Source organism: Bactrocera oleae, chromosome 6 (assembly GCF_042242935.1).
Source record: "Bactrocera oleae isolate idBacOlea1 chromosome 6, idBacOlea1, whole genome shotgun sequence".
Taxonomy (NCBI): domain Eukaryota; kingdom Metazoa; phylum Arthropoda; class Insecta; order Diptera; family Tephritidae; genus Bactrocera; species Bactrocera oleae.
Window position 1 is genome coordinate 70,489,739 of NC_091540.1, and position 18,161 is coordinate 70,507,899.

General features: G+C 35.2%; 1 protein-coding gene across 1 annotated transcript in view; it reads right to left on the minus strand.

Moving 5' to 3' along the window:
* The window catches only part of fwd (phosphatidylinositol 4-kinase beta fwd), a 117,183-nt gene that overhangs the window by 5,042 nt on the left and 93,980 nt on the right, over positions 1 to 18,161 (minus strand). The window contains exons 3-6 of the mRNA XM_036364196.2: positions 4,504 to 4,615; positions 2,628 to 2,976; positions 2,345 to 2,536; positions 89 to 1,956 (exon numbers count right to left, since the gene is read on the minus strand). Coding sequence (XP_036220089.2) covers positions 89 to 1,956; positions 2,345 to 2,536; positions 2,628 to 2,976; positions 4,504 to 4,615 — 2,521 coding nt within the window. The remainder of the gene's footprint in view (positions 1 to 88; positions 1,957 to 2,344; positions 2,537 to 2,627; positions 2,977 to 4,503; positions 4,616 to 18,161) is intronic.

Sequence of the window (18,161 nt, forward strand, 5' to 3'; positions counted from 1 at the left end):
GTAAGTTGAAAAATTATATTTATTAATTAATATCCACAATATGGGACAAGAATGTCATTGGAACTAAATTGAATGTGATAGCACTCACCTGGCCGCGTACGCTATCGAAGCAGGTACAACCATTGTCGAAGGCTCGCCCAGAGGTCAAGTCACCTAAACACAACTTGGGCGGTATCAGCGGCAGAGTTTGCGTTGTGTATGGCGGCTGTTGGTAGTGGCGATTTGATATGCTTAATGCGATGGATGAGGGGTGGCGTCGTGAATCACTTAACAGTAGTGTGGCGTCAGATTGAGAACGATGGTGTGTCTTTTTTGTCAACGGTGAAACAGCTGCGGCAGCTACAGCTCCGCCTACTGCTGGCGGCAGCTCCTTAGCGTCCGATTTACTCAATACTTTACGTTCTTTTTTCGAATAGATTTCCTTCATGAGGGCTAGTTGTGATTTTCGTGATCCATTGCCTAGTGAGTCGAATTGATAGTTGTAGGATTCAAGTAGCCAGAGGCATTTCAATGAAAAGTCCACCGACTTGCGACAACGTATTGTCAAATAGGGATCGAGCACTTCGGCCAATTCATCCATTTGTATGTACATGACAATTAACTGTGGCATATAGAGGTCTACCTCTTGGTCGGGGAAACTGAATATCTTATTACCAATAAAGCTGAGCACACCGGGTTCTTTCGAATAGAATAGATAGTGTATAGCAAAGTGTATGTTGAAGACGGGAGATTCGAAAAATCTTAGCAGTCCACTGGGGCCTTTTTCAGTCTTTTGCAATTGCTCGTTGTTGGTCGGACGCTCCTTGATAAAGCATTTTACTACACCTGGAACTTTTAACTTGTTTAAAGAAGAGATGGAAGCCGATTTTGCAATAGAAGTTGACAAAGAGGAAGCTCCGAGCCCAGGGAGGGGCAGATTAAGTGTTCTCTCCGTACCTTCTGTAGCAGCACAGGTTTTCTTCTCCACACTTTCTATCGCGGAAGACACTAAAGATGGAAATTTTGGATATTTCGGCTCAACTGGTGTTGAATCGGCCGACGGAGTGGCGGCTGGCGTATTGGAAGCGGATGGTTGCGCAGAAGTAGCAGCGGCCGCAGCTGCAGCTGCCGCGGCGGCAGCTTTCTTTAACGAATTCGATGTGATCAGGCTAAAGAATTCTTTCTTCTTCGATATATCTGTTGGCGATTTTACTTGGTCCGGAACTGTGCTGGCACCCGTGTTGCCAGTGTTTTCATCGCTCTTATTCTTTGCTGCATTCTTTTTGTCGTGATTATCTCTTATGCTTTGTGCGGTACGGAAAAAAGCATTCTTAGTTGCACCAAAGAAGCTCTTTTTCTGCGGTTCAGCAACAGTGCCAACTCCTGCGCCATCTGCGATTTTTTGTGTCTTCGCTGACTGTGTGGGTTGTGGTGTTGTAGCGACATTCGTAGAGCTCGTTGAAGTTAATAGTGGGTTCGGCTGTGTCGATACTGGTGTTGCAGCATCCACCGTATCAGCTGTGGGTGTGGCCACATCGACATTTAGAGCTGTAGGTGTATCACTATTCGTACGTTCCAAATTCAATGCTGCCTGTGACATGTTCAATTCGCGATAGCGCATACGTTCGGATAGTTGTGCTGCTGCTTTGACGTCACTGTCATCCGCGTCACTGTCATCTTCAGCGGCGCCCAGAACATCCGCATCGGTAGTTGTGCTTCGCAGGTGTTTGTCGTGATTTTGTTGTTGTTGAAGTTGTTTCTGTTTGCGTGATGGACGTAGCGTTCGACAGTCTGTTTCGCCGGATGGATAAAATATTAAGTCCGACTGTAGCATACCATATTCCTCATCCATAGAAGTTGTTTCGAGCATGTCTATGCATTCCTCTTCGGCGTCCATTTCCCCCGAGTCCAGTGATTCGTGTGAGTGACGTATGCGATTGAGAGAAATTTGATCCGAATCGGAACCACAAATTATGCCTGTTTTTTGGTATGAGAAAATTTAAAACATATTTGTACAGTTTTGTTTGACAGACATTTTGTAGAATTGTGAGTATGTGGTATTGTGTAGTACAAGCGTGTGCAACGGAATTCAAAATTATTTATTTCTGAAGGAGAGGTTTAATTGAATGTTATTAGATTGTATTATTATTATAACAATAATAAAAATGTTCAATCTGGCAACATGAATTTCCTGAATCATTTTGCTAATGGCAATGAAATCAAAACCGACAAAAAATTGACTTTAAGGAAAGAAAACCTATCTATACAGATTAGAGGTCACAAGCAAGTCGTTTTATGAAAGCGGATTTCCCGTTTCTTGCAACTATGTATATACAAACACACTTCATCCATAGTTGCTGCTCACCTGAATCATCGGATCCGAGACTGGTGAGATCCTCACGCTTCTTACTGCTACTACTACTGCCGTTACTATTATTGCTGCTGGTGTTGTTGCTGTGATTACTGCACGATGCCGCACCTGCAAGCGGCACCACTCCACAACGTGTCGTTGCCTCACTGGACTTAGGACGAATGCGTAACGTTGGGCAGGACTCGACTGCAGAAAAATAAATAAATAACAACGAAATAATTGAAAAATAAACACGCTAATGAGACTTGGTCAAAGTGTAAACGCTAACTAGACGTACCAATTGCAATAGCACCGCCACCACCAATACCAATACTACTGTTGTTAATGCTTATATTTATGTTGTTGCTATTGCTGGCTGTGGGCTCTGTGGTCATAGCTGCAATTGGGGCAGCAGACACTGAGTCCATTAAACCACCTGTTATGGTCGATACTCTAGCAGGCGTAGCCGATAACGAGGATGGCGGCGAAGGTGTTAATGATGACGTCAGCGCTGGTGTTGTGGTGGTTGTGAGGGCAGCTGTTACATTGGCTGCAGTCGTGACGATTTTCGAGCACATAGTAGTGCCCAGAATGGATGGGGTGCAGAATGTATTCTCGCTCTCCGAATTGGGCGATGAGACTTCAACCTGCCGAAATATACAAAAGAGAATTTCGTAATTAGTACGATGGTCCGATAAAAGTAATTGCAAACAATTTTTGTGACACATTAAATGACTAATAATAAACTCGAATAGAATGATATACATAAATATATAAGTGAATATGGGGTTTTATCTGTGAGGGGATTCCGCGAAACACAACAAGACTCTAGAACAACTCTAATCACTTTGGTAATTTCTATTCACCGGTTTCGTTAAATAAACAAAAAAAAATTTTGCCAAAGACAACAATATAGATTCTTATACATAAAATGCAATATAAAATAATCAAACAACAATATAGATTCTTATACATGAAATGCAATATAAGATAATCAAACTTGTAGCTTGTGCGAATTTCTATAATACATAAATAAACCGAAAGCGAGAAGAAAAAGCGCACCATGAAACCATACAAGTTTATTCTAGCAAACAAAATGCAAAATATAGCAAAAAAAAGTATTAAAAAAGTGACACTGCTACACACTAGGGTGGAGCGAAAAACACTTATATTGCTTAGCCTGAGGGTAAAGCTTGTAGATTATCATAAAAGAAAATTTTTGGACAAAAAAAATTTGTTTAACATCTTGAGGCGGCCCACTTAGTTTTAAAGTAAATTTTCGAGTTAAAATTATTATTTCTTAAAAATTTTTGATAACTGTTATAAAAGCTGTGAGTTCTCCTTCTGGCCAATTAAAAGTTATTGACTTAAAAAAAAATTTTGTGGTTATTATTGAAGTTTTAAAATAAGTCTTAAACGACAACATGCTTTCCTTAAGCGTTAAAATAAATTTTCAGTCAAAAACCGTCACATTCGGTAATTTTTATGTAAATGTGAAAAGTTTAAACCAAAAATTATTTTTTCTTGTCCAAATAAAATTTTAACTCGAAATTTACTTTGATGTGTTTAAATGCCTCTACTTGTAGATGTTAAAATTTTTTTTTTTTTGTCCAAAAATTTTTTTTTTTTATAATCTACTGATTTTACTCTCAGGCTAAGCAAAAACAAATTTTTTTTTCGCTCCACCCCTCACCCCCCCACTACATACGTACATACTATGTATATTGCATTGCAAAAAATTCCATTCTGCAGATTTTATTAAGCTGTTATTATTATACAAAATTTTGCACAAAACTTCGTTTTTGCAGAATCTCAAATACATTGCGTTAATTTAGCATATGACACTAATGCATGCTCTTTTCTTGACAAGGTTAAAATAAATAAAGAAATAATTCTTTTTACAGATTTAACTTCCTGTCAGCTTTTTTTATTGTTATTGTAATTTTTTTTTAGTCACTAAGCTCGCTCATTTTGCCATTGCAATTTGAAATAGCCCTAGAAGTGAAGTGTACTCGCACAAATTGCTTGCGTGTCACTGACGCCTACGCAGGGCTTCGAATGTTTCCTGTGTGGCAGGTTCATGTTCATTCAACCGTCGATGAAATCATTTTTGACATTTTATGTTGTTCATATTTATTTTATAATTTTATTTGCTTTGTTTGGTATCTACTCACCTCCGGTATGCGCTGCAAGGCGCTGTCCAAGCTGCGATTGCGATGATGTTGTGTCAAATTGATGCGTGTGTTGGTCACCTGTGAGACGGGTGGCAGTAAAATACCCATAGACCTGGAAGTGAAAAAAAGAGTTTCGAAGTTATAAGTAAAGAAATGTTAGATGAACGAAATGTAGTTAGCTAAAATGTAACTATACTTTTATTCTTGACAGAGATGTATGTATGTATGTTAAATATGGTATACAAGTATATAGAAAAAAACTAAAAGAGTATTATTAGCATATCTGACTGGTTGGCGGATTCGATAACCGATTCTACATTTTTAGAGTGCTTAGATCAAGGACAAAATACTCTCCATTTTGATTTTGGGTAGAACGAAGAAGTTTTCAGAACGATCCGTAATGTTTTTTTGTGACAAATTTCGAGACTTAAGATCAGGTTTGCAAGTCAGACTATTGAATTATATAAAGAAAATGTGTAAAAACGAATTAGTGAAGTGTTAGTGGATATAAAAGTTAAAAATATAAGTGTAAAATTTATTATACATTTTTGAACTTCAAATGCAAATATCTCAAAAACCATAAGTCTTCGGCAACTATATATACAAGTACATACATATATATATTTTCTTAATCTGGAGAACCTTCTAGAAGTTCCGCAACAAAATTATAGTACACATTACGCGAATCGTTGCTAAACACTTTTTTGTTTTGTTTAATATATAATATGTATATGTATGTATGTTTGTATGCAAATTTAGTTTTCTCTTAAAGCAACTGGATAGTGTGCGGTTTTATTCTTATGAATATGTATTTGTTGTAAAAAGCTACTCAATGTCTCTAATCACAATTTATATTTATGATTGTGTACATATGTACTTATCATATTCTGAATTATAATCACAAATGTATGCATGTATGTGCGTGAAGCGTTTGAAAAAATCATTTAAAAAAAAAATGTGTGAAAAGTAACTGCGGTACAAAGAGACTTATAAAAATTTTAAAATCACATTTATAATACAAATTGATTTCATAGAAAACATATGGATTTACTACACACACATATACATACCATATGTATGTATATATAGCAGTATTTCAGTCAAGAAGGCAGCCAAAAGCGTTTTGTACATTTTAAAATCAATAACACAGTAGACTAAAGTATAGCATATTTACTGCTCTAATTGCATTACGTCCATATGTGTGCTTGTATGTATGAACGTTTTCCATGAAGTGTATATTAATAATATTCCAAACTGGTTGAACGGCTTTTAAGCCCACCACACCACACGGCACAAATGTATTATTTAAATGCTTCTTGGATATACATACATACATATGTGTATATATTTGGGATTGTCTACAAACACCTGCACTTTGTTTTATTATTGACATTAATCAGCGCAACATATTGATAATTCAACCTATTTGTACTTATTTGAATCGGCACATTTGTTTCTCTTTTTTTTGTTGGTGTTTCTAATAATTCCACACAAGATAGCTTTATTATTTTGCACTCGAACAATTATTTTGGGTTTTGTCTGAGCAATATGGCAGACGGTGGATGTAGCGAAAAAGTTGGCATACTCACGTACACACGCGCTATTTGCCAATAAATTCCCAGCCCAAAGGTAGTAAAAATTTTTATACACGTTGTACAATTAATTTTTAACGACGAATGAAGCTGGTTATAGGTCAAAATCAACAAAAAAAAGTTTAAATTGTGTTTGCAAGCTTGTTATGTACAGTTTTCTCTACTAACCAGTGGGCGAGCAACGAAAAATCAGCTGATTAACTAACACACACACAAACGCACTTCTCAGTTGTTCACCGTCTCACATGCATATTTATTAACCTCAAAGTATTTATTATTGTTGTTTCTATAGTTTAGTCACAAAGATATAGCGAACGTTTTATTTAAAATGTCTCACTTTAAAAGTACTTTCGCTCGATTTGTTCGATGTGATTTTTTCTTTCATATACTTTTTTCGCGTTTCTATTGACCGTTTGCCCCAAAACACAAACTTGGAGGTTTCACGCTTGCTGACTAACTAAATACGGCGCCAGAGTAATTGGCGGCGGCAAAAAGCATATGATTGAGTAAGCAGGGACACAGCCAGCCAGTAACGAGTATACACAGTGCATGTGGCGAGAGCAGCAGCGGGTGCGCGAGAATATGCGAATGAGAGTGTAAAAAATGTGTTATGGGAGCTCGAGAGCGAGCGAGTGTACTAAAAAGATAAATGATGGGGGGTTAGGTGCATGAGGGGTGCTGGGCGATAGGAGTAATACGAGTATGAAGGTGCAAATAGTTGGAGAAATTTAAACGAAAAAATACAGCCGCAATTAATAATTATAACAATAATGGAAGCAATATAAATAAGTGCAAATAATATTAATAAGTAAAAAAAAAACAGTGTGTATGTGCAAAATACTCAAAAGAGCATGTTAATATAGCGTTTATACACTTTTAGATATGTATGTACAAGTATGTGGTTGTGAATTTGTTGTGGTAAATCAACAATCGGCACAAATTCTGCATGTTTATACATATGTCAGATACCACGAAAGTCAACAACAAGGCAGAAAATGTAGAAATAAATATGATCAATATTCACACATTTATTCGTTTTTGAACACTGCTCACCTAAAGTAAATTAATATTTACATTTAAATGAAATGAATAAAATTATTAAATTTCACATCTCATTTGTGGTGTTCACAACATCAGTTTTTTATATTGCTAAATTAACTATTCCAATGTTGTATAAGAAAGTTGCCAGTTATTTCGAAGTGTGCATTGATGCATGGCGAATAAAATACACCGTTTTATACAATTAAAAGGGAATTAATGAATGATAATTGCATAATTAAATTCAATTTATACAAAATAATGTAGATATTCATATATGCAGATTAATTTGCAATAATAATAATAAACGAAAACGCATATCATTTACAATAATTTAATTCGATTCCATATTTTGAATCTCTTTAAACCAATAATACTATATAAAGACCCGTGTATGCAAATGTGCAATTTATATTTCTTGATTTTCGTTTTATAGAATTTGTTATCATAAAATGTTCTTGCTTTCTGAAATAAACTGCCAAGCGTCACAAAATTTATTCACATGCATATGCACATGCACAAATGTATCTTTTAGAACACGAATCTTAGAAGAGGCTCCCACCAACAGATATGTACTAAATTGAGAACTTACAAAATTCTCCCTTGGTTCGCGACGAAGTTCTCCTTTTACATATTGAGATTGTACATGGCCTTTGCTACTTTTACGTCAATAGGTATGTGTGTGGGAACTCAACATCACTCGGGTGCAAGAAAATAAAACAAAACTTTGGCGCTCGTGGCAATTGAATCAAAGAAAAAGATAAAAACAACCGTAGTAACGCGTACACTGGCAATAGAATACAAAAACAAAACACTATAAATAAGTGGCAACTTCATAATCGTAAAGAAATACTTGTATCATAGAAGTTCGTTGAGTTTTGAAAAGCGGAAAATCACTTGAAAACCAATGTAAATATCGGCTATCAGTAAATTAGTTCTAGCGCACAAACTAAAAAGAAAAATACAACAACAAAATACTTCTTCAAACGAAAACAGCTAGCATGGTTATTAAGTTTTGGTGGCATTTCCGTTTTACCTACATTCGTACCGCCAAAAATAATTAAATACCGCAAGTCGAAGTTGCAGAGAAAGCATAAAGAAAAATAACGTGGCATTGCGTTCATGTAATTTCCTACCCAGCGGTACTTTGCACTTAATTTGCAACAAATTTTCCACTTCTTGCAAACAGACTGCAGGATATGTGTTGTAGTGATAGAAAGCCTGGCAACATGGCGTATACGCAACTTTTAATTAAAAACTTTCTATACGCACATACATACATACATACATATGTACACAAACGTAGTGTAGCATGCGAATAGATGTACAAGCTGGCAAAGTTACCTCACTGCCTTTTCACACTTTTAACAATACAAATATAGAGTACAACATTTATTAAGGGCTATAGCCACTGTAGCGGTTACAAAATCATGTGCAGATTCATTTTTTTTTTTTTTAGATATAATCATTTATTCACAGAACTAACGAAACACTTATTAAGCTTGAACCTCCAGCTCGTTATTTCTTTCGTTTTAATTAATTTTGTTGATTATAATAAGCAAATCGTGCGAAGTCTCTTATATCGTTTTTTTAAGCGCGCCACGTCGAGACATTTAGCATCCACAATTGTCGTCCTGGGACAAAATAAAAAAACGTCGTTCTTGTACATGAGAATATCCATAGAAACACGTAGGGAAATTTTAATATATTGATTCAGAACAGAACTTAAAAATATCATTTTTAGTCAATAATTTGGTAAAAATTGGTCATATAAAAGTTTTGAATCAATCGAAATTTCCATACGTATTTATTTGCAAAATACAATTCTTAAGATAAGGGTACTTTTGAGAAAAACGCGTTTAAAGTTTCACATATAACTATAGCTGAGCCGGAGGTGAGCTTACAATATATGTTTAAAGTCGTTTGAAAAAATATTTCCCATTACAAATCAACTTAAGCTTATTTTTATGACTATAAAGCATAGTTTAAGCGAAAAAAATAAAAACCGATTTTTCAAAAATTGTACAGTGGGCATACACCTTACGATTGATGAGATTCGTGGAAAAGGTGGACTATATATATATATATATATAAAATATATTTTATTCTCGGTACTAACAGGTAATAAAACTATTTTATCTTGTGCTATTTATAGATATAGCACAAATGTTTGAAAGTTATTAACAAACATTTAATAATTTTAGAAAAGCAAGAATCTTGTTGTTCTCTCGCACTCACAATAGGCAAAAAATTCCAGAAGCTGCAAGTTCCACAAAAGAGTTCAGCATTAGCACAATTGCAGCCGCAGAATAACGAAGATGGCTTTGCAAGGTAAACCGGTTTGATAACACGCAAACAAGACGATCCAATAACAAAGCACATAAAATAAAATGTTACCGATGGCTTCAAGTCAGAGACACGAGAATAAAAGCTGAAAAAACAGTGCTGCATCAGCGCACACAAATAAAATAAAAACAAGCGAAGGCAGGCCATTGATGCGACGATACGAAGCAATAAGAAAAAGAAGATAAATTACGAAAGTTGAGAAATTATGAAACCACTTAGCGTGGAAACGATGATGTCTGCATAAATTAGAACGAAGCAAGAAATAATGCGAATAAAAGTGAAAGTAAATAAAATGTAAACTATAATTGATGCGAACTGAATAATTTAATATTAAAAAATATATATGTATACAGAAGAACAAACTAATATTTTAGAGATAAAAATAAAAATATATCACAATTTAAATTCAATTGTAATAATATAAATTTAAATAAAAAAACTTTAATTTCGGCTGCCCTGAAGCTACAACACTATATATCCATATGTTATAGTTGTCCGATATTGGTTGTTTTGTCAAATGAGTAGCTTTTTGGGGGGAAAAGGACGGGTGCAAAATTTCAGATCGATATATCAAAAATTGAGAGACTAGTTCGCAGATAGACGGATACCTCGTCACGCTGATCATTTATACTATATTTGATAGGGTTTCCAACATTTCATTCTTGGTGTTACAAACTTCATGGTAAACTTAACATATCCTGTTTAAGATAGAAATATGCATGTAGAAAAACAACATGAAAGTGGAACCATAAAAAATATTTAGTTTTTAATAATACAATAAAAGTATATCATCCTTTTAATTTAATTGTAAATAGAATAAGAAAAAACGTTAACTTCGGCTGCACCGAAGCAATAATACCCTTTACATGTGCATTATAGCATAAAAGGGTTTAACGGCTATATGCTATATTAATCCGATCTAAACAATTTGTTCGTAGATTGTGCCATTTACTTTAACAATATTCCCCGACGAATTCCGTTAAGATATCTTGTCAAATAAAATAGTTTTCCATACAAAAACTTGATTTTGATCGTTCAGTTTGTATGGCTGCTGTAAGCTTTGTTGATCCGATATCGGCGGTTCCGACAAATGAGCAGCTTCATGAGAAGAAAAGGGCGCGTGCGAAATTTTAGATAAACCTACATGACTAAATGGACTCAGCGCATTATACTGATTATTTATATATATGTATATATTTTATAGGATCTTTTACGGTTCTTTCTGGATGTTATAAACTTCGTGGCAAACTTAATATACCCTGTTCAAGGTATAAAAACAAGAAATAGCACGTACATACATTAAAGAATCAACGAATGATTTAAAATTTATTAAATCAATTAAGAGCAAGGAAAGGGGCCATTTTGCACACATTTATTGCATTTGAAATACCAGCTATATAATCGAAAACTTTCAAAATAGATTGAGATTGTAAACTGGTTTAAAATCAGCGTACGTAAAACGATAACTGCTGATATTTGTTAAAAGAAGAACAAAACGAATAATACTAACAAATGCTAACAACGGCAGAAAGAATGATAACTATTCAAGGAATTTATAAGATAATTGCGCTTAATTAATTTATAGGCTATCATAAGAACGCCAATAGCTGACTATTAAATAATATTTTTACAACTGAGCATATTGTAAATGCATAATTTGGAGATACTCTACAAAACTGGTTAAACGACGAAGTTGTTTTAATCAAAACTTATTTTATAAAGAATTTTAAATAAGAAACTTTTAAAAGAATTCATAATATTCTGTATGTAATATTTCCATACACAATTTGCGCGTTTCGAAAACTACCAATCCTTACCCTCTTTGTAAGGATGGATAACAACCAAACCTCACACATAAACAATCTGTTGCATATCAATGCACAGCGGGTGACCCTCACCTGGGCCGTAGCCACTTGGCGCCCATACAATGGCAGTACTAACTAAATTCCACAATATAAATAAACCTGATTGACGAGTGCGCTTATAATTCTTATAACATATTTATGGCAAAAGTCTTTATGAAACAGAAAAAACACAATAGATGCACAAAAATAGATAGTGACTGTTATTAACCGGTGCTATTTATAGACGCGAAAATAACTGTTTCACGCAGTCAACACAAAGCAAAAACGAATAGCGAGTACTACGATTCGGGTGTGGAGACGCGCTTTGCAATTAAGCACCCTTGGTTGGCCAACGCTAAGAGCCGCAGTATTTCAGTTATTGATTATGCTGAAATTAAGTACAGGAGTAGGAGGGCAGGTACATGTAATGTATGTTATGAGAATTGACACTGTAGAAAAATAACGTTGGATATTTTATAATATTAAATAATGTAAAAATAAGAAAATATTAAATTTAATTAAAAAAAAAAATCCGCTGACGGAGTAGAGTATCAAACGAAATTTCAATTATTTAATTAATCTTTTAAAATTTATATAAATGTTGCATAAAAGTATTAAAAGTTTAGTCAGTATATTTTCACACTCAAAAAGAGTTTTTGCGTGAGAACAATTTTCATATAAATGTTAATTTTTATTTATAAGCGTTTTATAGGAATATATTTTTGTTATTAAGTCAAAAAGATTTTCACACAAAGCATTCCAAAGCAAGTCGCCAACAGAAAATAACAGTTCGATAAGTGTGGAGAGTAGCTCACGTGGGATATTCATAACAGTGCGTTCACACGTCAAGCTAAAATACTTAATTTGCTCAACGAAGTTGATAATATTTTAAAGTTTTCATTTCATTAACTTTATGTCTTTAATTTTAAAGAACATTTTTGAAAATTTGATATGCTGTTAGTGAAAGAGGAATTAGTTTACTTGGTAAGCAATACAAAATTATTTGTTGCAAATAAGTTTTTATGAGGCAAATAAAGTAGATACAATGCACCAGGGAGACCTTGGCGATAATTATCTATGCAAATATACATTTATTATATAATTTAAATATCTATGTACATATAGAAATCACCAATTAAAATTTGCAATTATTTAACATTCGCTTTCAGTAAACCATTAGTTGTGTCTAGCATTGTGAAACTTACTAAATTTGCGGTTTTGAGTAATGACGCTTTATATTTCCATGAATTCATGTGGTTGCCATTTAAATTTAGCAAAACTAAAGTACAGCAACATGATTAAATTTTATTTTCTAATATTTTTTAATAGGATGTAATATAATGCTTTACTTAAAGTTTGGCTCTTACCCACTAAACCGTATTAATTCATGTTTTTTGAGTTCAAAGCCATAAAAGATAATAAACGTTAACGGTTTGAATTAAAATTTCCTTCTATAAACACACATGCACATATATTACACTCTTAAATCTCTTGTTATTTGGTTTTGTACGTAATATTATGAAATTAATTAGGATAAGTATTTGGTAGGAGTAATAAAAACCAATTTGTGAAGCAGCACACACGCAAAATACTATGCTGTTAGTTGATTAAAGAAAAGGTGAATTTGGCTCTCGAAAAAAAAGTCCAAATCAATATTCGAGTTGAGTAAATAACAATTAAAAATCACCAATATATATAATTATTTAAAAATATTTGCTGAGTTCACCGTAAGAACAGAAAACGTGCAACAGGCAACAGCTGTGCACAGCAATGATTGCTGCCAATTGAGAACGCGCATGAAGAGAGTAGAAATCTGTGTGGTATATTCGTAAGTAGGAGGAAGCTGTCATAACTTGGACTCCATACTGTACACTACAGTCTTGCCATCATCTCTTTCTCCGTCATCAATGTTTTACGTTGCTTAATTGTGACAATTAAATGCTTTGTGACAATTGGCAACGCAACAACTCACAGCTGCTACCGGCTATTGCTTCATATGGTCGTCTACCCGGCAACACAATCGAAACCATTGACGTCGGTTATTGATGATAATAAAATTTATAAACAGTGAAATCGTAATGTCAACGATTATTTTGTTTTATTATTTTTGTTACTAATGAGCGTGACAGTTCGGCTGTTGGAGTTGATTGCGGCGTGTGCTATTGGTAAGTGTAAACAGGTCCTGCATACATGCCGAGATTTAATGTTTCAATGCTTGAAAATAATAATAATACATTATATGTGAAATCGAGAAGTTGCGTAAGCAATTAAAAAAGTATAGAAGTCTGCAGAGCGTGAGGCAGGAGAAAAGTGCTACAAATTGAGGTTTGAATTGAGTGATATATCGAATAGCCTCAAAAGTAAAAACCGTGATCGATTATGCATCTATATTTTTCCAAACCTTCGATCCGAAGAGGAGTTGAGTTAATATTGTAAAAATAACGTGGGATTCTTGTGAAATTCAAAGGATTAGTGTAATTAAAAATCAGTACAAAAAACCATGTTTTCGCTACCATAGTAACGAAAAAGGAAAAAGCGGACTGACCAAAGTGCAACGTGACACAGTAAATATGTTAAATACAGTTGTAGCATAGTAAAAAAAGAAAAAGATGAGGAGACTTGGTATACAGGAAGCGTTCCATTTTGTAGCCAAAAAAGCAAATGCAAGCAAAAAGGAAATAAAAAGTGGAAAATTTGCTTTAAGAAGATTCATTGTAGAAATTAGAAACAAAATTTATTATTTTTTCAGTTCCAACATGGAAAATGGCTTACAAGACTTATCAAAATCGTCTTCAATATATTTAAAATAATGCAGTTCCATAACAGATCCATCGACGGTCTACATACATTTCCAATATTGCTTGGTGCTTTGAGTGTCTTTTTTTTCTAATATCAAATTATTTTGTATGCATAACTCACTGTAAGACTTCTAGATTAATATCAAACTTCAGTTAACACCACCCGCAACAGGAAGGAAATCCTTTTGCAGCGACAAAAAGAAAAAATATGGAAAAGTAGAACGCAAACAGCAATGGGAAATAAAGCATTTAAATAGTGCCTTGAAGTGTAGGGAACGAGCGTTGACTTTGTAAAAGAGAAACGCTCAGCAACTATTTATCAAAGGATATTTTCTACCACTGCGCGGATGAAGTAAAAATAAAGTTCATAATACAAATAATAAAAAAACCTTAGCCGGCAGGTGCCTTGCTTGAAATGTCAGGAATGCAAATATTTTTCCATTGAAAAAGTTATTACGGCAGTGATGCTGAATAAATGTGCAACTAAATGAAGTTTGTAAATACGTATGCACGAGTAAATAAGCGCAAATGTACGCACATATTTTAGTGGATGGAAGAGTGCTTGAAGTATAAAAGGCATCAATGTAATGACGGTAAATCGATGAGTTGAATGACACTAATCGAGCTGCGAAAAGAAAATTCTTGGCACCGACATACATACGCATACATATACATAAATACATACATGAACATATCAGGAGTCGTGCATGAATATTATGTTGGCGAAAAGCTTTATAGAATTTTTACACAAACGGCAGCGTGCAAAAAATATGCAGCTGTTGGAGTCAAAAGCTAGATGAAGCAGCTCGTAGAAGTACCGTTAAGGCAGCATTTATTGCTTGACAGGGCGTTAAGCGCACAATTTCACCATCACATGAGAATCATTAAACGCCAGCTAAAAGCTGAAACTTGCTTTGAGAACGCTGTAAGACGCTGAAGAGAGTTTCGTCGAGTAGATTCAGCTAATTACATGCACAACTAGCTGCGCTCTAAGTGGGCAATTCGAAATAATGAAAGCCACTGCGGTGTTAATTAAGCATTCTTTGCGTTAATAATTACACGCTGTTCAGGCATATGAAGCATGGGAAGCACTGGCTTGTACTACATACGAACCATACGTGAGAAACTTAAAACTACACATTTTGAGGTTATGTACGATTTCAAACAAATTACATTTCACTAAAAAGTCACAAGTTCTCACACATGTGTGCATGTAATAAAGTTTAATTTTCGTAACAGCGAAAAGTGTCATTTACCAACTTTGTGGCAGACATTCTCAATAAAAATGTTTGTAAGTGTGTGTGTGCACACTCAGGTCAGCAAAATTTTAATATGCACTGTTAGCTACTACACATCCTTGCCAAATTGTTATACTCCACGACTCGCAGCACGAGCAATATGCTGCCACGCCTTCGTAGTATTTTCAATGACTAGGTGGCAGGGTAAGCCTTTCATTTACTACAAATGCTGTAGTACTACAGAGGGTGTGTATGTACGAAGTACTATGCAAACATAATAGTAGGAAGCTACTATATTCTTATACATATATGTATGTATATGTGCTCGTGTGTTTGTATATATTCTTGTGTATGCTAACTATGCCTAGACGGCTGAGCATACAACCGTTAGGTTTTGTAGCAGAAATGCTGTGTTATGTTTGTCATACTAGCTTTTTGTTAGCCAGCTTGAAGTCACATTGATTTTTGCTACCTTTTGCAATTGTAAGACAGGATTGTTGAACATGTAGTAGTAGCAGTAGTAGTAGTAATAGTAGTAATAGTAATAAGAGCAAACAAGTGGTGAATGGCGGCAGCCGATTGTAAAAGAAAAGTAGTATAGCGGAAATGGCGATGCCATAAAATAGAATGGGTATGTACAACGAGCAAATGATAGTGTAGTACAACTCGTACTCGTGCTTGCAATAAAAACAAAATGGCGCACAAAGTTGAAGCAAGGAAAATTTTAATCAAACATTACTTTATAATTAAATGGTGGAGCAGACAGCAATTCATTGGTGCGAGTACTGTTGCAATGATTGTTGTTGTTGTTGTAGAAAACGGTTAGCAATTTCTTCAGCAAGTATAAAAAAAACGATTGCAGTATCTTGCATGTATCTTTCAGACATAAATATGTTAAAGTTTATAAGTTTCCAAGGTATTAAGGGGATCTTACGGGTAAAATTAAGCGCTTCGCCAAAAGTACCTTGCGATTAGCATCCAAGAATAACTCCATAATATGACAAACCTGTGTTAATATTTCTCTCGTAGGTTTGCATTGATAGGTTAGGTTAGGGCGTAGGATTGATTCATGCACCAAAGGTAAAGCAAAAGCCACTTAAATAGCTGCGAATGCTGGTCTTTTGTGATTTCTAAAACTCCTAGATGGAACTGAAAGTGTTTCTTCTGAGATCAACCTCAGTCTGGCAAAAGCTGGACAGTTGAGAAGAAAGTATCTAAATTATTTCACCTCGCCTTCTTTCATATAGCTTTGGCAGTTTGCATCCGACAAGACATGTAACTACTGGAAGTCAGAACTCTTACCATGGCGGTGAGATGAACTTTGCTAAAAGCAAATAGTTTAGAGGACCTTTTTTTTTGTCCAGCGCTTGCCAGGCTCACAGGAGGTGCATATATCCATTGCTAGAGCGCGAGAGGACAGCGGGCACGCCAATCTGATAAAATTAGGGTGTGGTTGCCATTCCTAGCAATCTCATCGGCTTTGCAGTTTACATCGATTTCGCTGTGACCCTGGTAGCTTAAAGCTAAAGTTGATGGAGAGCTACCGACAAAAGACGCCGCCTCCTATCTTTCTCCTAAGCTTCGATACATACCTCTACAATTTCGTTGGTGATAAAAGTGCACTTTAATACAAATAAAATAAGCTGAGAGATATGCTCGAAATATTGTGACAACAGCAGCCAAAATTTTCTCTAAACACACCCGAGCTATGCCTACAAATTCATAACTTAAATATGACTTCGACAATACAGATTAAAGTAAGAGGGGCATCTAGAATATGAGTCGCAGTTGCTATACATTTGGAGCTGTGAGGAGATCACCTGAATCTTTCTGAAGAAATTTTCAGCTATTAAACTTCCTTATTCCACACTTAAAAAACAAGCGCCCACAAGAGTTCAACTCGCGCGATATAGCAAAATAAAATTACATTTGCATGGAGCAGAACTACTGCGTGTAACGTTAAAATTAAAGTTGCTGCTACGCCTTGCAAGCATACAACAAAACAACAACAAGCAAATGTTTAACCAGCAAACAAACTATAATGGCAGCACAGAGTGCTCAACTCGTCGGGCGGTGCGTATGAGTGACATCAAAACATGTCAAGTGTGCGTAATGTTGCAACAATGATGTGGCACGTACTTTACAAGCACATGCCTAGGTACTCGTGACTCCTGCCAGGATAATGTGCGACATGTGAGTAGTAAATAATGACATAGCTGCTGTTGTGCACACATACATACTTATTTGTATGCTAGTTGCGTGCTGGATTGTGAGGCATGCAACGGCTTTTGTTAGCAACGTGCACTAAAGATGCGAAATAGGTTGTGTTGAAAATAAAAGTGATTTCATTTAAGTGGCCAAGCACATATTTACAAACTTACGTAGTTTAGTGGTTTTTGTTCTTCACTAGCTCTTGTCACTGAGCCATCATCAACCATCAACATACAGCAACATTCAGCGGCAATGGTGCGGAAGCTAACTGCCGTTTACAGGTGGCTTCAAAACAATCGGGCGGCTGCGGTGCCAAGAGGTGGGCGTAAGAGCATGCCACTGTGTTTGCAATTTTATAGCGAGATTTTTGTTTCATTTGCGAATATTTTCTATTGCCGCACAGTCGATTTAACTTTGTGCATCGCGTCATCGTGTCCGTGCGTTTTCTTTAAGATAAAGTCAAGCTCATTTTTTGTGCCACATCTGTTGTGTAGTGTGGTAAATGTAATTTTATTTTATCTTGCGCTGCACAAACGCTATGCTGACACATATTTTTATCGCAACTGCATCATTTTCAAAACGGTTCGGCGG